This window comes from Eschrichtius robustus, chromosome 3 (assembly GCF_028021215.1).
Source record: "Eschrichtius robustus isolate mEscRob2 chromosome 3, mEscRob2.pri, whole genome shotgun sequence".
NCBI lineage: Eukaryota > Metazoa > Chordata > Mammalia > Artiodactyla > Eschrichtiidae > Eschrichtius > Eschrichtius robustus.
This window is the reverse complement of record NC_090826.1, coordinates 57807744-57829380: the sequence shown is the minus strand read 5'-3', so window position 1 is coordinate 57829380 and position 21637 is coordinate 57807744. Positions and strand designations below refer to the sequence as shown.

General features: G+C 39.0%; 1 protein-coding gene across 4 annotated transcripts in view; it reads right to left on the bottom strand.

Moving 5' to 3' along the window:
• Nucleotides 1-21637, bottom strand: part of DYNLT5 (dynein light chain Tctex-type family member 5) — a 33626-nt gene that overhangs the window by 6877 nt on the left and 5112 nt on the right. For 3 of the 4 annotated variants that reach the window (XM_068540063.1, XM_068540064.1, XM_068540065.1), the window contains one exon: nt 3305-3396. In XM_068540063.1, coding sequence (XP_068396164.1) covers nt 3305-3396 — 92 coding nt within the window. Of the gene's footprint in view, nt 1-3304; nt 3397-17556; nt 17594-21637 lie in introns of all 4 variants that reach the window. The other variant, XM_068540066.1, reaches the window with a different exon arrangement.

The following is a 21637-nucleotide window of genomic DNA, read 5'->3' as shown; positions in this document are numbered from 1 at the left end:
TTCCAAAACAAGCTCCCGAAGCTTTCAGAATCAACTAATGTGAATGTCTAAGCTTTTTTTCATTTCTTTTTTTTTTTAGAGCAAATTTTTTTCTCTAGGAGGAAAAAATGTTTTTAGAAATCAAAAAGCAAAGATCTGAAGAAGTATCAGGATGGAAAAAAAAAAAGAAAGAGAAACTTGTCCATAAAAATAAATTTAAGAGAGAATAGATAAACATTTGGTTATTTAATATATCTGTGTCTTAGCTTCCCAAATAGGGATAGTGATAAGAATGATCACATATTGTTTTTTGTTGGGATTAACTGAGACGAAGTATTTAAAATGCTCAGAACGGTGCCTGCCACACAAAAAACCACTCATTAGAGCTTTGCTATTAAGAGTGTTGTAGCTGTTATTGTTGCTACGTTATTCTGAGCAAAGAGATAGGGATTGCTCTTGCTGAGAAGGCAGCAAGATGGAGAGCAGTGTAAGGAGGGGTGTAGTGAGGCCTCCACAGGCGGGAAGGACCCTGTAGGGTGGAGCAAAGTCTGCGCTGAGAGACTGGCAGACTCTGTCCAACAGAGCATCTGGTGGCAGGGCCCACTCATCTCACGGGAGTTGAGTTCAGATGATGTCTCTCTCTCTGTCTTTAGATTCTATTTTTCAATAATCGGCTTCAGGTGGACTGTCTCGATGTGGCAGCAAAGATGGTCCCCTATAGCCCTTGCGTGATGTGGTACTCACAGTCAGTGTTTTTAAAAAATCAGGTACCTCTATAGTCATTGCTCCAGAAAAAGTCCTGTGGAGAACTCATTCCATACTTAATAGGATATTATGTTGGATGTCATAGAAGGCTTTTCTTCTTAGTGATCTAAGGTGAAGACCTAGAGTCAGTCAGTTTGAGAAGCAATAACATACTGAATGGGGAAGCAATTTAAATACAATAGTTCATTTAATTCTCACAGTATCCCTACGATGTGTGGACTATTATCCCTACTTGCAGATGAAGAAACTGAGATTCAAGGATGCTGAATTCCTTGCTCAAACATCATTTATTTAGGAATGGGCAAAATGAGTATTCAGATTCATATACATTGGACCCTACAGCCCGTATTTTCTTCTGTACTCATGTTTCAGTAATTAATTAATGGGAAGAGGTAAGTGGCTTTTATTGTGAGAAATATATTTTCATTCTTCCAGTCCCCCTTTTTAAAAATTATGATTGGGCTTCCCTGGTGGCGCAGTGGTTGAGAATCTGCCTGCCAATGCGGGGGACACGGGTTCGAGCCCTGGTCTGGGAAGATCCCACATGCCGCGGAGCAACTAGGCCCGTGAGCCACAATTACTGAGCCTGCGCGTCTGGAACCTGTGCTCTGCAACGGGAGAGGCCGCGACAGTGAGAGGCCCGCGCACCGCGATGAAGAGTGGCCCCCGCTTGCCACAGCTAGAGAAAGCCCTCGCACAGAAACGAAGACACAACACAGCCATTAAAAAAAAAAAAAAATTATGATTCATCTCATTCTTGGTGGCTGTAATTACTTAGATAAAGGGAGGACAAACATGCTAAACATTTAAGATGTGTTTACATGATGCATGTGAAAAAGTAAACACAGTGATACTGGTGATTGATTTTTTCCTCACTCTTCTGGTCAGTATTCATTGTGTAGATAGGAGAAAATCTTTGCCAAAGGCCCACAGACTATCTTCTTTCAGATGCAGAATAAACCCAGAAACAAGTGGAAGTGGAAATACATTTTTGATTATTAACAAAATAGCTAGTTAAATGCTTAAAAAATGGATTGTCATGTATAAAAGACTTTAATCACAAAAGAATAATTCACATGACTTTTTGAAAGAAAATATGGAAAATACTTTGTACCAAGCTATTTCTGAAATTACTTTTCTAACTTGCTTCAACACTCAGTACTTCTAAAACTGATTAGACAATTTAGTTTATTTGGAGAAATGTTATGAAAATAGACCCTTTTGAAGAAGAAACACAGGGCTTCATATTTCAAATGCTTTATCTTGTGAAAATCAGATTCAAAGCCTTCCAGCATGCAGAGCCCAGAGTCATAGGCACCGAATGGCAAAACTCTTTAGGTACAGGAAAACCTGACCCAAACTTAGTTTGCCTAACTGAAAAGTCTAAGAGTACACAGCTGGATGTAGGACTTGGTCTCAGGCTTCATGTGAGGGCAAGACGGCCAAAGCTGCCATAAGCCCTTATTCTTTCAAGTTTCAGGATATGAACTGCTTCTTCAACAGCCCAAACAACATTTTCTGAATTGAACCTCAAAGGCTTTGATGGCCTTGACCAAATCCCCAAATCAGTCACCGTTCCATCTCTGAAGCCAGTGTCAGCTTCAGCAGGATGCTATGGACCAAAAGTGATAATGATGGCAGTGGTGGGGCTCCCCCAAAGGAAACTGGGTAAGGCTACCAGAAGGAGTATAAATGTATCTTGGTTGGCAGGAATATTAGTTGTCTACCATAGGCACTGTGAAAATACCAGTAGAAAGACTAATTATGGAGCCTTATAATCCATGTCGTCTTGGGGATTACTGTAGAAAACCGGCTAGAAGGCCTAATGGGATGTGCTGATGGTCTATAATTTTCCTGAGGTTAACTGACCACAGATGAAAACACTCTGGCCCATGGAGTCTTCCTTTGGTCACTGGTAAGTCTGCAGAATTTCTATACAGCAGTAATTATATATGGATTCAGATAATAGTGAGAAGGTACGCATTTAGAGAAAACAAGTAGTACTATGAGGAAATGTGAATGGGGAATGATAGTCACTGTGGACTCCACCTGAATTATAGGGGCAGGTGCAAAGATTTTTGTTTTCAAAGACCCAAAACCTCTGCGGGAAAGGTAAACATCTCTGTCAACAGGGGACCAGGAATCATTTGCCTTTGCCTTAAGGCTTTTTTTCTCCACCCATCAGCAACCTTGGTTGGTTTTGTTTGGTAAAACTTTAATGCATATCTCTTCCATTTAACTCAAGTAGATATAAAAAACTCCACAAGATAACCTGGAAATACCCAATGAACTCCTTAATTCAGTAATACACACTACACCTCAGTGCTGCCCAGTGACTTGCTTGGTATTTAGAAAACACTGATAAAGAAAAGTAGGCAATGGATACTGGTCCCACTTTGCAGAGGAAGAACTTAAAGCAATACAAAATTACCCAATTAATTAAGATCCCTTATATTGTGCTAGCATTGAAGATAATGCTAGGTTATCAGATATTATTTTAAGTAAATATTACCCATGAAATTAGAAGTCTTAAATAGGACGGAGTGATAAAATAACACACCCAGTTGGTAGGTGTTTTCCATCTGAACTGCGAGGTGAGAGGCATCTTCACGCTGGCTAGGTTCATCCATATAAGACACTGTACTCAGAGAGCTAAAAGCAAGGAGAAAACAAATTTCAACAGTTACTATAACAATAATAGCAAAACACAATGTTGCTCTTAGCAAAAATGTGACAAAAGTTTTATGTTTTCTCTAAAAATATTTCAAGCAAGTCCCCTGTAAATATCCTGGTAATACATTTAAAGTCTAAAACATTTTAGAGATGGAAATATTACCAGTGTAGAGAAGTCACTTGGAGCAGGTCTCAATATAGTGGTTGAAGCCCAGTGCAGTGCCTGGGGCATTTGATTTTCACTAAAGTATTCATGGGTTGTTCCATCTGTGGGCTAACGGAGTAGGTACAGTCAGCCCTTCGCATCCAGGGATTCAACCAATCACGTATTTCAGTTGGTTAAATCCGCGGATGCGGAACCCATGGATATGGAGGGCCAACTGTACTGCGCCATTTTATATAAGGGACTTGAGCGTCCACTGCTTTTGGTATCCATGGGGGGGCTCCCGGAACCAATGCTCAGCAGATACCGAGGGCCGACTGTACGCGTTTCAAAAGCTATTGTCAATTGCATCTCTACTGCAGGTGCAAAAGTCTGTCCTCAAAGTGGACAGAACTCACAAAAGGGACTGGGGATTATGTGAGGAAGCTTAAAATGTTGGGCAACAAGCTCTTTACATACATGGGGGATTATAAGGAGTTTACTATTAAATGTACCTCACGAAATCCCTTTCGCAGAAAAAAGAAAAACGAGAAACTCATCTACATGATGAGAGAAACCGCAATTCACCCAAACTATAGTAATCAATAAGCATCAATCACCCTTTTCAACATTAAGAAAGGGTTTTGGCTTGGTTACCAAGGCAATATAAGCTTATCCAGGTGCTGAACAGGAGACCCAAATGAAGACTAACCCCTAAAGTCCCTCCAGCACTACTTAATCAGAGAAAATTCAGCCGTCACTAATGGCAGTCTCAGATCTCTACCCCAGTTCTCTCCATCTGTGAAACGGAGGTTAAGACAGATATCATTTCAAAGGACATGATATAACAGTGTGTGTGTGTGTGTGTGTGTGTGTGTGTGTGTGTGTGTTTTCAGAGTGATTACTTTTATAAGCAGGCTAAGTTTTTGCTTTAATTAAATGAGAATGAGATATTTGTTCTTAATCTTTGGGGACTTTTTTTTTCCTCTCTGCAAGGAGTTTTAAATACTTAGTTCTGAGCTGTTGGGAGTTAGTGAGCTTCCTGCAAATTGCTATTTCAGGAAAATCACAGATATTATATTTTAAAAATCACTTAATACAATTTAAACAATAAATTAAGGTTCACCCACCCAGCCCAAGAAAGTGATGTAAGACATTATGGCTGCTTTTCCACAATGGATTTCTGGATTAGTGAGTTAGTCTTCATTCTTTTAACACCTGCTTTCCTCAATTTTCTGCTGCCCTTTGAAGTAGCAACCAACCTGCTTAGCCACGTTGGCTGCAGGTGTTGTGAGCAGGGCCAAAGATGGTAGCTTCTGCTTAGAAAAACCAATGTTGCATAAGCCCCTTGATTTTAAGATAAGCCAGCCTGCCCCAATATTGTATATGCTACTTTTTTTTTTGCAAAATATTTTCCATCAATTGTCTCATTTTATCTTTAAAATACCCCCTTTAAGGAAGTAAAAGAGTCATTATTCTGACCATTTCAGCGATAAAGGGAACTGGCAAAGTGCTTAACTGCATACACATACGAAAGGCAGACTTAGATTTCAAATACTCTATTTACCTCTGTAACAAAGTTTCATATATGATCATATCTGATAGAATGGAAATAGGGACAATGACTGCCTGAAATAATTAATTACTGCAATTAAAACTTACTTGCACAAACATAAGAAGATGTTAATAAAACCCTATTTCTTTTCTGCTAAACGCCATATTAAAAACTCATAGAAGGAGAAGTAGAGTTTGTACAAAACTCAAATTAGCAGAGTTAGAAGTCTAACACAAAGAAGCAAGTAATGATTTTTTGCTTTGGATACTATTGCTTTGGTATTGCCATGTTACTAAAACAATGATATCCAGTGCAGTTTGTAATATTATCAGTATGATATTGGTAACTGTCATAGGGCAGCTTCAAAACCCCACTGGCTGAAGATTGATGTGCAAATAGAAAGTTTTTTAGAGTGACTTGTTTTTGAAATACTGAAGGTGATTTTGTACAGTGCCTTTTTATTTCTACAGCAATCTGTAAACAGTGTATGCTCACTGTAAAAATTTCAAAGTGTACAGGAAAGTATAACGAACAAAGTAAAGTTACACAAAAAATTACTAACCTCAGTGATTATCTAACCACTCTTAATATTAAAAAAACTTTTCAGACATGATTTTACACATGATTTTACATCTATTATAGATGCTGTTTTTTTTTCACTCAGAAATATATAGCAGATAACTATGTCAATAAATAGTAATTTGCATCCATGTTTTAAATATCAAGACAGTATTTAATTTATGAACATACTGCATTTTATTTAAACAGGCCATTTAGGTTGTTTTCAATATTCCATCATTATAAAGAAAACCATAATGACCATTGTGTCAGGGACTGTCATTTGCTTTCCAATGTTGTTCTCTTCTTCCTTGGTAGCAGAACCAGAAGTTTGTGGGAATATTTCTCTCCAAATTGAAGACAAATGCTTGGACTCTTTAGTGCTACTGGGGCCATGTGGCTTATGAGCCAATAAGATGTTAGTGGAAGTTAGGGGTGAAAATTCTGAGAGAATTAATTCAACCAACTAAGTCAACCAGCAGGAGCCTGTTCATGATTGGACTGTGGATATGATGGCAAGAGCTCAGCAGCTATCTTGGATCTTGAGGTGACCTTATGGATTATAGATCAGAAGCTAGAAGACTAGTCCTTCTAGACTTCTTTTATGTAAGAGAAAATATATTCCTATTTTGTTTAAGCCACTGTTTTTATTTTTTATAAAAAGATTTTTATAAGAAGCATTAGATATAACTGATACAAATTTTAACTGATACAGAGTTTGGAAGTGGGATGCTGCAAGTAATAGAGCACAAAACTTGGAGTTAATTTTGTGGAAGAGATGGGGCTTTGGGGAGTGAGATTTCAGAGATTTCAGAGATTTCAGATATATTAACCTGGCTTCCCTTATCATGCAGAAGGAAGATATTTGGTTAGTCTATTGATTTCTGTACATTGGAAATCTGACCATGTATCAACCAAGACTATAATTTCATGTAAGTTATAGAAAAATTTTACTTTTTTAAAAACCCTATTTATGGTATCTTTTGAAACTGATATCTGATAGTTCCTATATTAGAATAAGATGCCTCGGAAGAAGGGAGAGAGAAAAGAGAATAAGTTGAACAGAAAAAATACAATATTTATTGCATGAAAAAAGACAAAAAGAAGACATAAAATATTAAAAATGCTTGCAATTACCAATGTCAGTTCAAAATACTGACTTAGAAAAATGTGTACATATTTTTATTGATAAACAGCTTTATTCAAGCCCTTTGAAATTTTTAAAGATAAAAATGTGAGATGCTTCAAAGAGCAGATTTATAATTTTAATTACCAGTGCTGTAATCACAGCACAACAAATTTATTGGGTATATTTCACAACATTACACGTGGATGAGTTTCTGTTGTCTATGACCAGGCCTTCCCTAGTTTATAATAATAATCCTTCTTAGATACATGATCTCACTGCGAATGGAATGCTGTAGTTGATTTTTTTAAGTGTGAAAAATGTTCTTGCTGTCTATGTGTTTCATCAGCTTGTTGGCATTTATGGAAGAAAAGGATTTCAACTGGCAAAATGTGCCCAAAGGAGTTGTAAAGTTTTAGGCAGGAAGGTAGATTAAAAGTAAAAGCAGGAAAACTGAAAGTCTGGTGTAAACTGCTGGTGAAAACAGTGAACACATGAACTAATATTATTCTAAAGAGAAGAGTAACAATTTGTAACCAATATAAATTTCCATTAATACTTGGAATCACATGTACCACTGCTCAGGACAGACTTGAAATTAGCCTGGTTGTGGAAATAGCTGCATGAAATTGGTACACAATAACAAAAGTAACCCTCTTACATTGTGTCCCATGCTAACCCAACAGCCTGTGTTATGATTATGCAGAAAAGAGCCAAAAAAATTAGCTAGGGAGTTGGAATATGTTTATTTTTCATGAAATTCAGTTTTCCTGAAAACATCTTACAAATTTTCATGCTGACCATTCCTTGAATTACACAGAATAAGTACAAGGCATGTCTTATTGTCATGATGGTTGGAGATAGAAACAATAATGTCAATTAAATCTCACCAGCCATAATACCATCTAATTATTATTAAGAATTCACTTCCAGACATTTTCACTGCCATTATGCCTTAGATGTTTTAAGCTGCAGTAAGAGATAATATTTGAATAGCTAGCTAGCCTTGAAGCCATTCATTTAGTAGATTAAGAAGTTCAAACTATCACCTTTCTTCGATTTGTAACTGTGAAATGCCTGGAACTACCGTATTTTGAATGGAATCATTTAAGCATGACCCTCTCTTATTTTTTTAAATCTGTTGTTAAAGTCACGTGCTGCCTCCCAGTGGGATTATTTCAGAGAGCACAGAGAAAAAGAAGGCTTCAGGGTATAAATTTGTATATTTGTTCATTTCTTTTTGCTTCATTCTTTCAACAGCTATTTATTGCCCACCATGTGGCAGGCAAAGTGGGAAGTACTGGGAATACAAAGGAAAATAAGACTTCCTGTGCTGGAGACACAAGATGTAGAAAACAAAATAAAATATGCATCAAAACTCACTTGGGAACTTTCCACCTCAAAATGTCTATGGACATTTTTATGAATATTATGCTTAAGATCAAAAGCATACCAACTCTTCCCCCATCAGTGGAAGGTACAAGTTGTCTGTTAAGGTAATTTAGTTGTGTGTAGCCATTTAGTTTTATAGCAGTGTTGTCGGATTTTTACATAGTTTTGAGATATTTTATTCACATTATGGGTCCCATCTTACAAGTAAGAGAAAGGTTGTAATGGAAACAAAAGTCAAGATATGTTTTCAAAAATGAAAGAGGAGAGAAAATGACATGATATGTGTTCTTGTGGGATACATTTTTAAGAGTAGGAATGATTCTGAAGGACAAAGAATGAACCATGCAACCTGTGAAAAGTCTAGCTCTGAAGTGATTGAAGATAATCCAGGAAATGTGACTGACAAAGTAGAACAATCTTGAGTGGGTGAATAGAAAGTCAGAGTTAGTGTCTGAAGCCCACTGTTGGATCTCTTTATCCAAGAGAAGGTGAGGTTAAGGTCAAGAGCAGCTGCCGAAACTTCTGTTGCAGCTCCTGGATGAATGCACAGTTCAAAGTCGCATTACCCTCGACAATAATCAGAGAGGTGAGGCTGGGAGTGTGTGTGCCATGGTTACCCCTACAGTGCCATGGAGATCATCAAGGAGTGTCGTCTATCCCAACAGATGTTCAACACAAATGATAACGTTCTTCTTCTTTTTTTAATAGGTGCACAATGGAATGTTTCAGCAAGAAGGTAAAGTATACCTTGTTTTAAAAATTTGAACAAACATTTTTCTTTTTGTTGTAAATGCATCTTATGTCTGCAAGATGAAAGCCCTTAGTCACCCTGGACTTACATACTTGGACCTGTGAACCTAACCTGTTTGTGTTCAGGAATTAGTATAATACAATAATTATTCATTGTACTGTCAAAAAATATTTATTGAGTGACTGCTATGTGCCAGGTACTAGTCTAGGTCCCTGGGATATAAAAAACAAAAAAACCCCAAAACAACAACAACAACAACAACAACAAAACGAAAACAAAAAATCCCAGAAAACAAAAACAAACTAAAATCTCTGCCCTCATGGAACCTAGTGAGAAGAGACAGAAAAAAGACAATAAAATACTAAACAAGTAAGTTATATACTATGTTAGAAGATGATAAATGCTACATGGGAAAGGAGAGCTTAGTTAAGGGAGCTTGGAAGCGGATGGGAGAGAGGCAGTTGTGTGTAATTTTAAACAGAATGATCAAGATAGATCTCCCTGAGCAAAGAGTTGGAGGAGGTGAGGAAATGAGCCATGTGGATGTCGGAGGGAAGGGTGTGTCGGGGGAGAGAAAAGCACGTGCACAGGCTTCAAGCAGAAGGCTGCCTGGTATTTTTGAAGAAGTGCATAGAGGCCAGAGTAGCTGGAGAAGAGGCAGCAAGCAGGAGGGTGGAAGGAGATGAGGTTACCAGGGTGTCAGGTAGCTGGACCATGTAGAGTTTTGTGGGCCATCTTAAAATCTTGGCTTTTACTCTGATAAAGTGGGAGCCTTTATAGAGTTTTGAGCAGAGGAATAGCAAGATCCATGTTATATTTTACAATGATAACTCCAAATGTTGTGCTGAGAATAGGCTGTAGGGCAGCATGTGTAAACACAGGGATTCCAGTTAGAAAGCTTTTATAGTAATCCAGGGGAGAGATAGCAGTAACTGCTAGGAACAAAATTGTGTCGCTTCAAAATTCGTAGATTGAAGCCTTAACACCCCATGTGAGTGTATTAAAGATAAGGCCTTTAAGGAGATGATTAAGGTGAAATGAAGTCGTAAGGGTGAAGCCCTGAACTGATAGAACTGGGCTCCTTACGTAAAAGAAAGAAACAGCAGCATTCTTCCCTCCATGCAAGGACACTGTGAAAAGGTGGCTGTCTGCAAGTCAGGAAGTGGGCCCTCACCAGAACCTAACCAAGCTGGCGCCTGATTTCAGACTTCCAGCCTCCAGGACTGTGAGAAAATAAATTCCTATTGTTAAAGCCACACAATCCGTGATATTTTGTTACGGCAGCTCAAGCTGACTAATACAGTGACCCAGACCAAGTGGGGGGGGGTAAGTGGTAAGTAGTTGGGTTCCTTTTTTTAAAATTAATTAATTATTTTATTTATTTATTTTTAGTTGAGTTGGGTCTTTTTTGCTGCGCGTGGGCTTTCTCTAGTTGCAGCGAGCGGGGGTTACCCTTGGTGGCAGTGTGCGGGCTTCTCATTGCGGTGGCTACTCTTGTTGAGGCGCACAGGCTCTAGGCACGCAGGCTTCAGTAGTTGTGGCGTGTGGGCTCAGCAGTTGTGGCTTGCAGGCTTGGTAGTTGTGGTGCATGGTCTTAGTTGCTCCACGGCATGTGGGATCTTCCCGGACCAGGGCTCGAACCCATGTCTCCTGCATTGGCGGGCAGATTCTTAATCACTGTGCCACCAGGGAAGTCCCAGTAGTTGGGTTCTGAATATATTTTTAAAATTTATCCACCAGAATCTCCTCTTGAATGGGAAGGAAGGTAGTTAAAGAGTGAAGTTGTGAGCATGTTGAGTTTGCAATGTCTGCTAGGTACTGAAGTAAGGGGTCAATAGGCAGTTAGACCCATGAGTCTGGGGTTTGGGAGAGATGTGTAGGCCAGAGAAATACATCTGGGGGTATAGCACGATGTCTCAGTCACTAGACTGGAGGAGATTCCCGAGGGGACAAGTGTAGGACAAGAGAAGAAGGGGACAAAGGGACAAAGTGCTCCCTGAGGCACTCCTACATTAAGAAATTGGGGAGAAGAGGAGGGACCAGTGAAGAAGACTGAGAAGGACTGACCACTGCATCAGCAATGTGAAAGTCATTATGATCTTGACAAGGGCAATACCACAAGTTCAGGGACAGTCTATTTTGTTCACCACTGCATCTTTGGCACATAGCACAATGCCAGTAACCCAGGCAACAAAAATGTGTTCAGTAAACAAAAGACATGATGCAGTGATGAAGTCATTGTTATTCTCATTTTATATATAATATATTAAGACAAAGAATATTAAATAGTAGCTAGTTAACAGAAGATCAGGGATTCAAACTCAGGTCTAGTTTGATGCCAAAGTTCTATGTAATAATAATAATCAATACTTGCTCTGTTCTTTGATGTGCCAAGAACTATTCTAGTGCTTCCATGTATTTTAATAAATTCTCAACATGCCTGGAACTGACAACTATTATTTTTATCCCATTTTATAGAGGAAGAAACTGAGGCAGAGAAGGCTTAATAATTTATGCAAGACCAGCAGCTTGTAAGTGCTCACACTGGAATTGACCCCAGCCAGTGGTGGCAGAGCAGGCCTCTGAGTCACCCGTTCGACTCCCTGACTAAGCTCATGCTATTCCATTCACTCCTTCAGAGATACAGTTGACAACGTGGGAGTTAGGGGTGCTGACCCTCTTTGCAGTGGAAAATCTAGTAGAAGTTATGGTCGGCCCTCAGTATCCATGGTTGCATTTCCTCAGTATCCTTGATTCCACATCCACAGCTCCAACCACGGATCGTGTAGTACTGCAGTATTTACTATTGAAAAAAATCCACGTGTAAGTGGACCTGCGCAGTTCACACTTGTGTTGTTCAAGGGTCAGCTGCACTGCAATAGTTAGCCAGGGCTGCCATAACGAAGTACCAAGTCTGAGGGGCTTAAACAACAGAAGTTTGCTGTCTCACACTTCTGGAGGTTAGAAGTCCAAGAACCAGGTGTTGGCTGGATTGGTTCCTTCTGAGAGCCATGAGGGAAGGAAGGATCTGTTCCAGGCCTCTCTCCTTGGCTTGTGGACGGCCATCTCCTCCCTGTGTATCTTCACATCGCCTCCCTCCAGGCCTGTTGGTGTCCAAGTTTCCTTTTCTTATAAGGACACCAGTCATATTGGTTTAGAATCCACCCTAATGAACTCATTAGAACTTAATTACCTCTTTAAATAAGAGGTAATTAAGTTTACCTCTTATTCCAAATAAGGTCACATTCAGAGGTATTGGGGATTAGGACATCAACATATGAATCTGGCAGGGGTAGTGGGGTACAATTAGCCCGTAACAAATAAAAATACTTTCATGAGGTCTCTAAATTCTAGTGTCAGAGAACCACAGATTATTTGCTCTGTCATCTGGGAATTGTGATACTCTGGCCAGTCACTTTACCACACCAAGCCTCAGTGTCCTCAGTATACGGGGTTAATAGGGCATGTATATCCCTATTTTTTCTAAATACTGTTAGATTTCTTTGCTGAATGCCTATATAAGCTATTATTCTCACTAGCCTTGCCAACATTTGGTGTTATTCTCCCTTCTTATGTTTCGCCATTCAGTTGGGTGCAATATGGTATCTTGTTTTAATTTGCATTTTTCTCTTTCCAAGTGAATTTAAGCAACTCTTCACATTCTGCTTTACCATTTGGGCTTTGCTTCTGTAAATTGCTATTTATCTCTTTTGATTATTAAAAATTGTTTTCCTGTTTTTTAAAAAAATTGTTAATATGCATGAGTTTACAAATATATATCTTCTACTGGCCGACAAACTGTGTCTATTGTATTCCTTTTTGAACAGAAATACAAGTTTTACTGTAGTTGTATTTATCAAGTTTTTGTTTTCTTTTTTGCTTTATGGTTTTAGTTTTTCATTTTGGGATCTTATTTAAGAAATCTTTCCCTCCCACAGAACACAAAGATATTCTATACTTTCTTCTATTAGCTTTATAGCTTTCCACATTTCAGTCTTCCATCTGGAGTCTACCATGCAAATGGTGTAAGAATCCAGCTTCATTTTTTTTCCTTCATATAGTAAGCCAGCTTTCTCCCAAAACAATCTATTAAAAACCCATCATTTGGGCTTCCCTGGTGGCGCAGTGGTTGAGAATCTGCCTGCCAATGCAGGGGACACGGGTTTGAGCCCTGGTCTGGGAAAATCCCACATGCTGCAGAGCAACTAAGCCCGTGTGCCACAACTACTGAGCCTGCCCGTCTGGAGCCTGTGCTCCGCAACAAGAGAGGCCGCGATAGTGAGAGGCCCGCGCGCCGCGATGAAGAGTGGCTCCCGCTTGCTGCAACTAGAGAAAGCCCTTGCACAGAAACGAAGACCCAACACAGCCAAAAATAAATAAATAAATAAATAAATTAATTTAAAAAAACACAAAAAACCATCATTTCTCACTGAAAAAATCAAAGAGGAAATAAAAAAAATCTAGAAACAAATGACAATGAAAACATGATGACCCAAAAGTTATGGGATGCAGCAAAAGCAGTTCTAAGAGGGAAGTATATAGCAATACAATCCTACCTCAAGAAACAAGAAACATCTCAAATAAACAACCTAACCTTACACCTAAAGCAATTAGAGAAAGAAGAACAAAAAACCCCCAAAGTTAGCAGAAGGAAAGAAATCATAAAGATCAGATCAGAAATAAATGACAGAAACAAGAGCAAAGATCAATAAAACTAAAAGCTGGTTCTTTGAGAAGATAAACAAAATTGATAAACCATTAGCCAGACTCATGAAGAAAAAAAGTGAGAAGACTCAAATCAATAGAACTAAAAATGAAAAAGGAGAAGTAACAACTGACACTGCAGAAATACAAAGGATCATGAGAGATTACTACAAGCAACTATATGCCAATAAAATGGACAACCTGGAAGAAATGGACAAATTCTTAGAAAAGCACCACCTTTGGAGAATGAACCAGGAAGGAATAGAAAATATAAACAGACCAATCACAAGCAATGAAATTGAGACTGTGATTAAAAGTCTTCCAACAACAAAAGCCCAGGACCAGATGGCTTCACAGGTGAATTCTATCAAACATTTAGAGAAGAGCTAACACCTATCCTTCTCAAACTCTTCCAAAATATAGCAGAGGGAGGAACACTCCTAAACTTATTCTATGAGGCCACCATCACCCTGATACCAAAACCAGACAAAGATGTCACAAAGAAAGAAAACTACAGGCCAGTATCACTGATGAACATAGTTGCAAATATCCTCAACAAAATACTAGCAAACAGAACCCAAGAGCACATTAAAAGGATCATACACCATGATTCAAGTGGGATTTATCCCAGGAATGCAAGGAGTAACCAATATATGCAAATCAATCAATGTGATACACCATATTAACAAACTGAAGGATAAAAACCACATGATCATCTCAATAGATGCAGAAAAAGCTTTTGACAAAATTCAATACCCATTTATGACAAAAACTCTCCAGAAAGTAGGCATAGAGGGAACTTACCTCAACATAATAAAGGCCATATATGACAAACCCACAGCCAACATCATTTTCAATGGTGAAAAACTGAAACCTTTTCCACTAAGATCAGGAACAAGACAAGGTTGCCCACTCTCACCACTATGATTCAACATAGTTTTGGAAGTTTTAGCCACAGCAATCACAGAAGAAAAAGAAATAAAAGGAATCCAAATCAGAAAACAAGAAGTAAAGCTGTCACTGTTTGCAGATGACATGATACTATACATAGAGAATCCTAAAGACTCTACCAGAAAACTACTAGAGCTAATCAATGACTTTGGTAAAGTAGCAGGATACCAAATTAATGCACAGAAATCTCTTGCATTCCTATACACTAATGATGAAAAATCTGAAAGAAAAATTAACCATTTATTATTGCAACAAAAAGAATAAAATACCTAGGAATAAACCTATCTAAGGAGACAAAAGACCTGTATGCCGAAAACTATAAGACACTGCTGAAAGAAATTAAAGATGATACAAACAGATGGAGAGATATACCATGTTCTTGGATTGGTAGAATCAACAATGTGAAAATGACTATACTACCCAAAGCAATCTACAGATTCAATGCAATCCCTATCAAACTACCACTGGCATTTTTCACAGAACTAGAACAAAAAATTTCACAATTTGTATGGAAACACAAAAGACCCCGAATAGCCAAAGCAATCTTGAGAAAGAAAAACGGAGCTGGAGGAATCAGACTCCCTGACTTCAGACTATACTACAAAGCTCCAGTAATCAAGACAGTTTGGTACTGGCACAAAAACAGAAATATAGATCAATGGAACAGGATAGAAAGCCCAGAAATAAACCCACGCACATATGGTCACCTTATTTTTGATAAAGGAGGCAAGAATATACAATGGAGAAAAGACAGCCCCTTCAATAACTTGTGCTGGGAAAACTGGAGAGCTACATGTAAAAGAATGAAATTAGAACACTCCCTAACACCATACACAAAAATAAACTCAAAATGGATTAAAGACCTAAATGTAAGGCCAGATACTATAAAACTCTTAGAAGAAAACATAGGCAGAACACTCTATGACATAAATCACAGCAAGATCCTTTTTGACCCACCTCGTAGAGAAATGGAAATAAAAATGAAAATAAACAACTGGGACCTAATGAAAGTTAAAAGTTTTGCACAGCAAAGGAAACCATAAACAAGACTAAAAGACAACTCTCAGAATGGGAGAATATATTTGCAAATGAAGCAACTGACAAAGGATTACTATCCAAAATTTACAAGCAGCTCACACAGCTCAATATCAATCCAAACAACCCAGTCCAAAAATGGGCAGAAGACCTAAATAGACATTTCTCCTAAGAAGATATACAGATTGCCAACAAACACATGAAAGGATGCTCAACATCACTAATCATCAGAGAAATGCAAATCAAAACTACAATGAGGGGGCTTCCCTGGTGGCACAGTGGTTGAGAATCTGCCTAACAATGCAGGGGACATGGGTTCGAGCCCTGGTCTGGGAAGATCCCACATGCTGCGGAGCAACTGGGCCCATGAGCCACAACTACTGAGCCTGCGTGTCTGGAGCCTGTGCTCTGCAACAAGAGAGGCTGCGATAGTGAGAGGCTCTCCCACTGCGATGAAGAGTGGCCCCCGCTCGCCGCAACTAGAGAAAGCCCTCGCACAGAAATGAAGACCCAACACAGCCAAAAATAAATAAATAAATAAATAAATTTATATTAAAAAAAAAACTACAATGCGGTATCACCTCACACCAGTCAGAATGGTCATCATCAAAAAATCTACAAACAATAAATGCTGGAGAGGGTGTGGAGAATAGGGAACCCTCTTGCACTGTTGGTGGGTATGTAAATTGTTGGAGAACAGTATGGAGGTTCCTTAAAAAACTAAAAAATAGAACTACCATATGACTCAGCAATCCCACTACTGGGCATATACCCTGAGAAAACCATAATTGAAAAAGAGTCATGTACCACAATGTTCATTGCAGCTCTATTTACGATAGCCAGGACATGGAAGCAACCTAAGTGTCCATCAACAGATGAATGGATAAAGAAGATGTGGCACATATATAAAATGGAATATTACTCAGCCATAAAAAGAAATGAAACTGAGTTATTTGTAGTGAGTTGGATGGACCTTGAGTCTGTCATACAGAGTGAAGTAAGTCAGAAAGAGGAAAACAAATACTGTATGCTGACACATATATATGGAATCTAAAAAAAAAAAGAGAAAAAACTGGTTCTGAAGAACCTAGGGGCAGGACAGGAATAAAGACACAGACGTAGAGAATGGACTTCAGGACATGGGGAGGGGGAAGGGTAAGCTGGGATGAAGTGAGACAGTGGCATGGACATATATACACTACCAAATGTAAAATAGATAGCTAGTGGGAAGCAGCCGCATAGCACAGGGAGATCAGCTTGGTGCTTTGTGACCACCTAGAGGGGTGGGATAGGGAGGGTGGGAGGGAGACGCAAGAGGGAGGAGATATGGGGATATATGTATAGGTATAGCTGATTCACTTTGTTATAAAGCAGAAAGTAACACACCATTGTAAAGCACTTATACTCCAATAAAGATGTTAAAAAAAAAACCCCATCATTTCTCCTTGCTCATATATTATGTTCTATATATTCATAGGTCTACTTCTAAAGTTTCTATGTATTCCATTGCTCTATTTGTCTACTTCTACACCTATTTGTTTATTCCTGTATTTATTATTATTTTTACTTACTACAGTTTTGTGGTATATCTTAATATCTGATAGAGTAAATTCCTCCTCTATGCTCACTCTTCAAAGTTAACTTAGTTACTCAGAATTCTTTCCCTGTTTATAAAATTTAGAAATGGTTTGTTGAGTTTCTCAAAACGTACAAATAAGTTTTGATTGAGATATGTTGCATTTGTAGATTAATTTGAGAAATATTATGTTTTTGTGTTAAGCAGTTTCATCTATGGATTATTTCACCATTAATTCAAATCTTCCTTAACAGGAATGCCTTTACCTGGGATCACATTCACAGGGCACTTTTCACAAAGATGCCAATGAAGGGTTATGTACAAAGATATTCCACATGGCACTGCATACCTTGGCAGGGAGTGAAAACCAATCTGGGTGTTCATCCCTAGGGGAATGGATAAGAGCATGAGTGATGGATGTATATTAAGGACTACTATCCAGCAGTAAGAAGCAAAGAGCTAGATATCCATAGTCACATGAGTAAACATAAAAAAATAAAACTATTGAATGAGATATGAGATTGAGAAAACAAAATGAGATTTATAGCACAGTACCATTCATGTAAGTCAAAAACGCATATCTTTGTTAAGTACTTGTTCTGTAATTTTTTATGAGAGTCAGTCAGGTGAAGTCACCAAAGGAGTCAGAGGACGGGTTCATGAAAACAGTTTATTATACTCACACGTCCTAGAGGCAAGAGACACAACATGCCACACGGGACCATGTGGAAAAATGTCAGTGTGGTCAAGAGGCAGAAGACGGGAGCAAGAGAGAGCCAGGGGCCTTTACTGGGGTTTCCCAGGGAAAGGCAAAGCGGTGCAGGGGAAACAGCTCAGGTCTGGCCTGGTCTGAATAATTTCAGTGGGCTCTAAGCTATAGGAGAGGCCCCTAGTTGCCTGGTACTTGGCACTGGGATGATTAGGACAGAGAAATACTGCCTCCTGGGATGTGTGGGGGACCAGAGAGAACGGGTCAGGATGCCAGCTGGTTAGTTTGCATATTAAAGGCATGCTCCCTGCTGAGTCCTTGACTATCTTTAATAACTGGCTAGCCCTGGGGCGGGGGGCAGCCTCTCCCCAGCCAGAAAGGTTTTTGAAGATGTCAAAACATCATAATACACAGAAAATTAAAAATATATATAATATAGTATTTAAGTATGTATATTCTTGTAGTATATTTAGTATTTTGTGCATCAGAGTGGGTGCCTATTGGGAGATGAGAGTGGGAGTGAGGATGGGGAAGAAGGGGGCAATCAGGCAAACAAGGGGTCCTACTCATATTAGCGATGACAATGTGCTACGAAATGAGGAATAGTTTCAACTCATCTCGACTCCTGAGAGAAGTAAGATAATAAATGAGATGAATGGGGATAATAAAAGTATCTTCTCTACTTAACCCCCAGGGTTTTTATGAGATTCATATGGATATTGTTTGTGATGTATCTATTAAGCACAACTTAATATTAGCTGTTATTGTGGTTTAATTTAGGAACATGGCCAATGCAGTTTCTTAAGCTTCTCTCTCTTTGGAGGGAAGCTGTGTCTCATCCAGATATTGTTGGGGGCTTTAGTTTGATTCAGATGGCAATAGAGCTTATCAAAAGGAGGAAACCGGCCAGGCAACATCATTTTTAACTGCACATAAGCGGCTCAAGTAGTATAGGTTGGAATCATTGAATAAATTCATCACATTTAAAATGATTTGTTGATTGCCTTTCCCACCAGATTATTTCTGTGTGGTTCACCACCTACTCATTGGTCAATAAACATTTATTTCAAATGAAGCAATGAATGTAATCTTTTCCATTTTTTCCAAGAAAAGATTACCATGTGGCTTTAAGTTTACTTGAAAAATGAGATTCTCTAGAGAAGAACAACCCTACAGTTAGTCACCTTTATATGCCTAACATGTGGCACGAAGTGGAAGCTTAATAAACCTTGAATAAATGAATAAGTGGAAGAATATAATGTGGCCTAACTACTGCGTTAGATGCCACCAGTGGGTTCAAGTGGAGGGCTCTGGGATCCATCAAAGTTCTGGTTCATGATATCACTGTAATTTTGGTTTGAGGCAAAAGAGAGACTCTTCAGTCTTCAATCTTAGGCTTGACCTGCCAGTTGAACTACTGGCCTCAGAGATAAGAAGCCCGGATATCATGTCACATTATCCTGGGAAAGTAATTTAATCTCAGGCTTCTATTTCCATTTTAAGGATATGAGAGCAGCACATCTGTTCAAATACTCTTTGAAAGTTGCCAAAGCCTGTTTCCAACAAGAAAGACGTCATTGTAAATACCTGCTCTTACGCATGGATGGGAAACAGAAGGTTCTGGTGAATGAGTAGAAGAGTTTCATTGATGCAAGTTACACGTAGATAGCCAATTTTCAGAGAATGAGAATTTTTGACTGTAAACAAAAGCCCGTTTTGCCACTTGCTGATTCTGTAGCTTTGGAGCCTCAACTTCTCTAAGCATGTTTCTTCATTTGTAAGATGAAGATGCTAACAGCATCTCTCTTATAGAACAGGGGTCAGCAAATATTTCTGTAAAATGCCATATAGCAGATATTTTTCACTTTGCAGACCCTGCATTTCTATTGCAACTACTCAACTCTGCCATTATGGTGTCAAAGCAGCCAGAGACAATTCATACATGAATAAGCATGGATGTGGTCCAGTAAAAACCTTATGTATGGATACTGAAAGTTGAGTTTCTTATAATTTTCACATGACAAAAAGTATTATTCTCCTTTTGATTTTTTTCAACCATGGAAAAACCTTTATACGAAAACAGATGGCAGGTTGGGCTTGGCCCTCGGGTCATAGTTTGCCAACTTCTGATACAGAGCGTCTCTGAAACTTAAATGAGGTCATAGTGAGGGGTCAGTAAAATTTAGCTAAGCACCCTTATTATTATCAATTATTTAAGTGAAAAGCAACAAAATTCAAAATTATAGATAAAGTATGATGACGACTAGGTAGCTATAGGAAGAAATATGCCAATGCGCTAACAGTTATGATGTTGGGATAGTAAAAACCAGCTTAAAATGTTTTTTTTTAAAGAATAAAGCATAAAAATTACATCATAATGAAAACATAATTTACATTAAAGAGACAAATCTAAAAACAATTAACAATAATTACATTGAATATAAATTCAATCTTCCTTTTACAATTCAGAAGGCACTTCAGGTATCCATTATGCCCAGGGATCAATGTTAAGCATTAATTACTTCTATAGAAGACCACAGAGAAGCCAAGATTGTGGATGAACTTATGCTGATCTTATGCCACACCCAAGAAACTGCTTTCCAAGTAGGTCTACCTCCTATGCTTCTTTGCCCTCCTTACAGAGTGTTTACTGTTATAAAGGCCAGTAAGTCCACAGTCTAATGAGAGAGATAGACAAGAAAACACCCAAATACAGTACCACGTAGAAGGCGAAAGCAGCAGGAGCAGAAAGGAAGAGCATCCGACCCAGTCAGAAGTGGGAGCAGTTGTAGTTGGGTAGTTATGAAACCGTGGGTTACATCCATTTCAGCTGCCTTCGCTAATCAAGGTTGTTTTAAGACTTGCATGTCCTCCAAGCGGTGCATAACCTAAACAGTAAGATGTTTGCCCAAGTTATTGTTTAGGAACTTGGAGTCAGCTGCATCTAATTCGAGCTCAGCTGGTTAAGGCTGGATAGGACCACTGACCCTTCAACTGGGCAGACACTAGTGTCCAATCAGTGACCTTTTAACATCAGAGGGCCCAAAACTCCACCCTCAGAATGTGCAGAGGGCTGTAGGCTAGAAACGTCTGCGCGGAACAACAATTGCTGCATCTTTTCCCAATCACCTTTCCTCACCCTCCCCGCGCTCCCCATGCCTCATACCACCCTGCTTCTTTATTCTTTGTCCCATAAACTCCCGATACCCTTGCCTTTGAGGAGGTGGATTTGAGATTTGTTCTCCTATCTCCTCGCTTGGCTGCCTTGTGAATGAACCCTCTTTGCTGCAAACCTCAGCGTATTAGCATTTTGGCTTGTTGTGTGTCAGACAAAATGAGCCTGTTTTGGAAACTGTGAGAGAGAGCTTCTTGGAGAGTTGGAGATGGAGCTAAATTCTGAAGGAGGGAAAGAAGGAAGCCAGAGTGTAAGATGAGTATTCCAGACAAGGATACCCCATGGGAAAGCGACGTGAGGCAATGGCTGGAGGCAAGGTAGAGCACCGAGGGATTATAAATATGGAAGGGGGGAATGGCCCAAGAGTAGGATGCAAGCAGGATAGTGGGGAAGACGGAACTAGAGAAGAAGGCAAGAGTCAGTGGACCCTTCTGGCCATACTCATGATTTAGGACTGTATCCTAATCCTTAAATTGTTCCTTGACCTATAAGTCTCAGCTATTTCATAGCAAAATGGTAAGAATGATGTCTACCTAGTAGGATTAA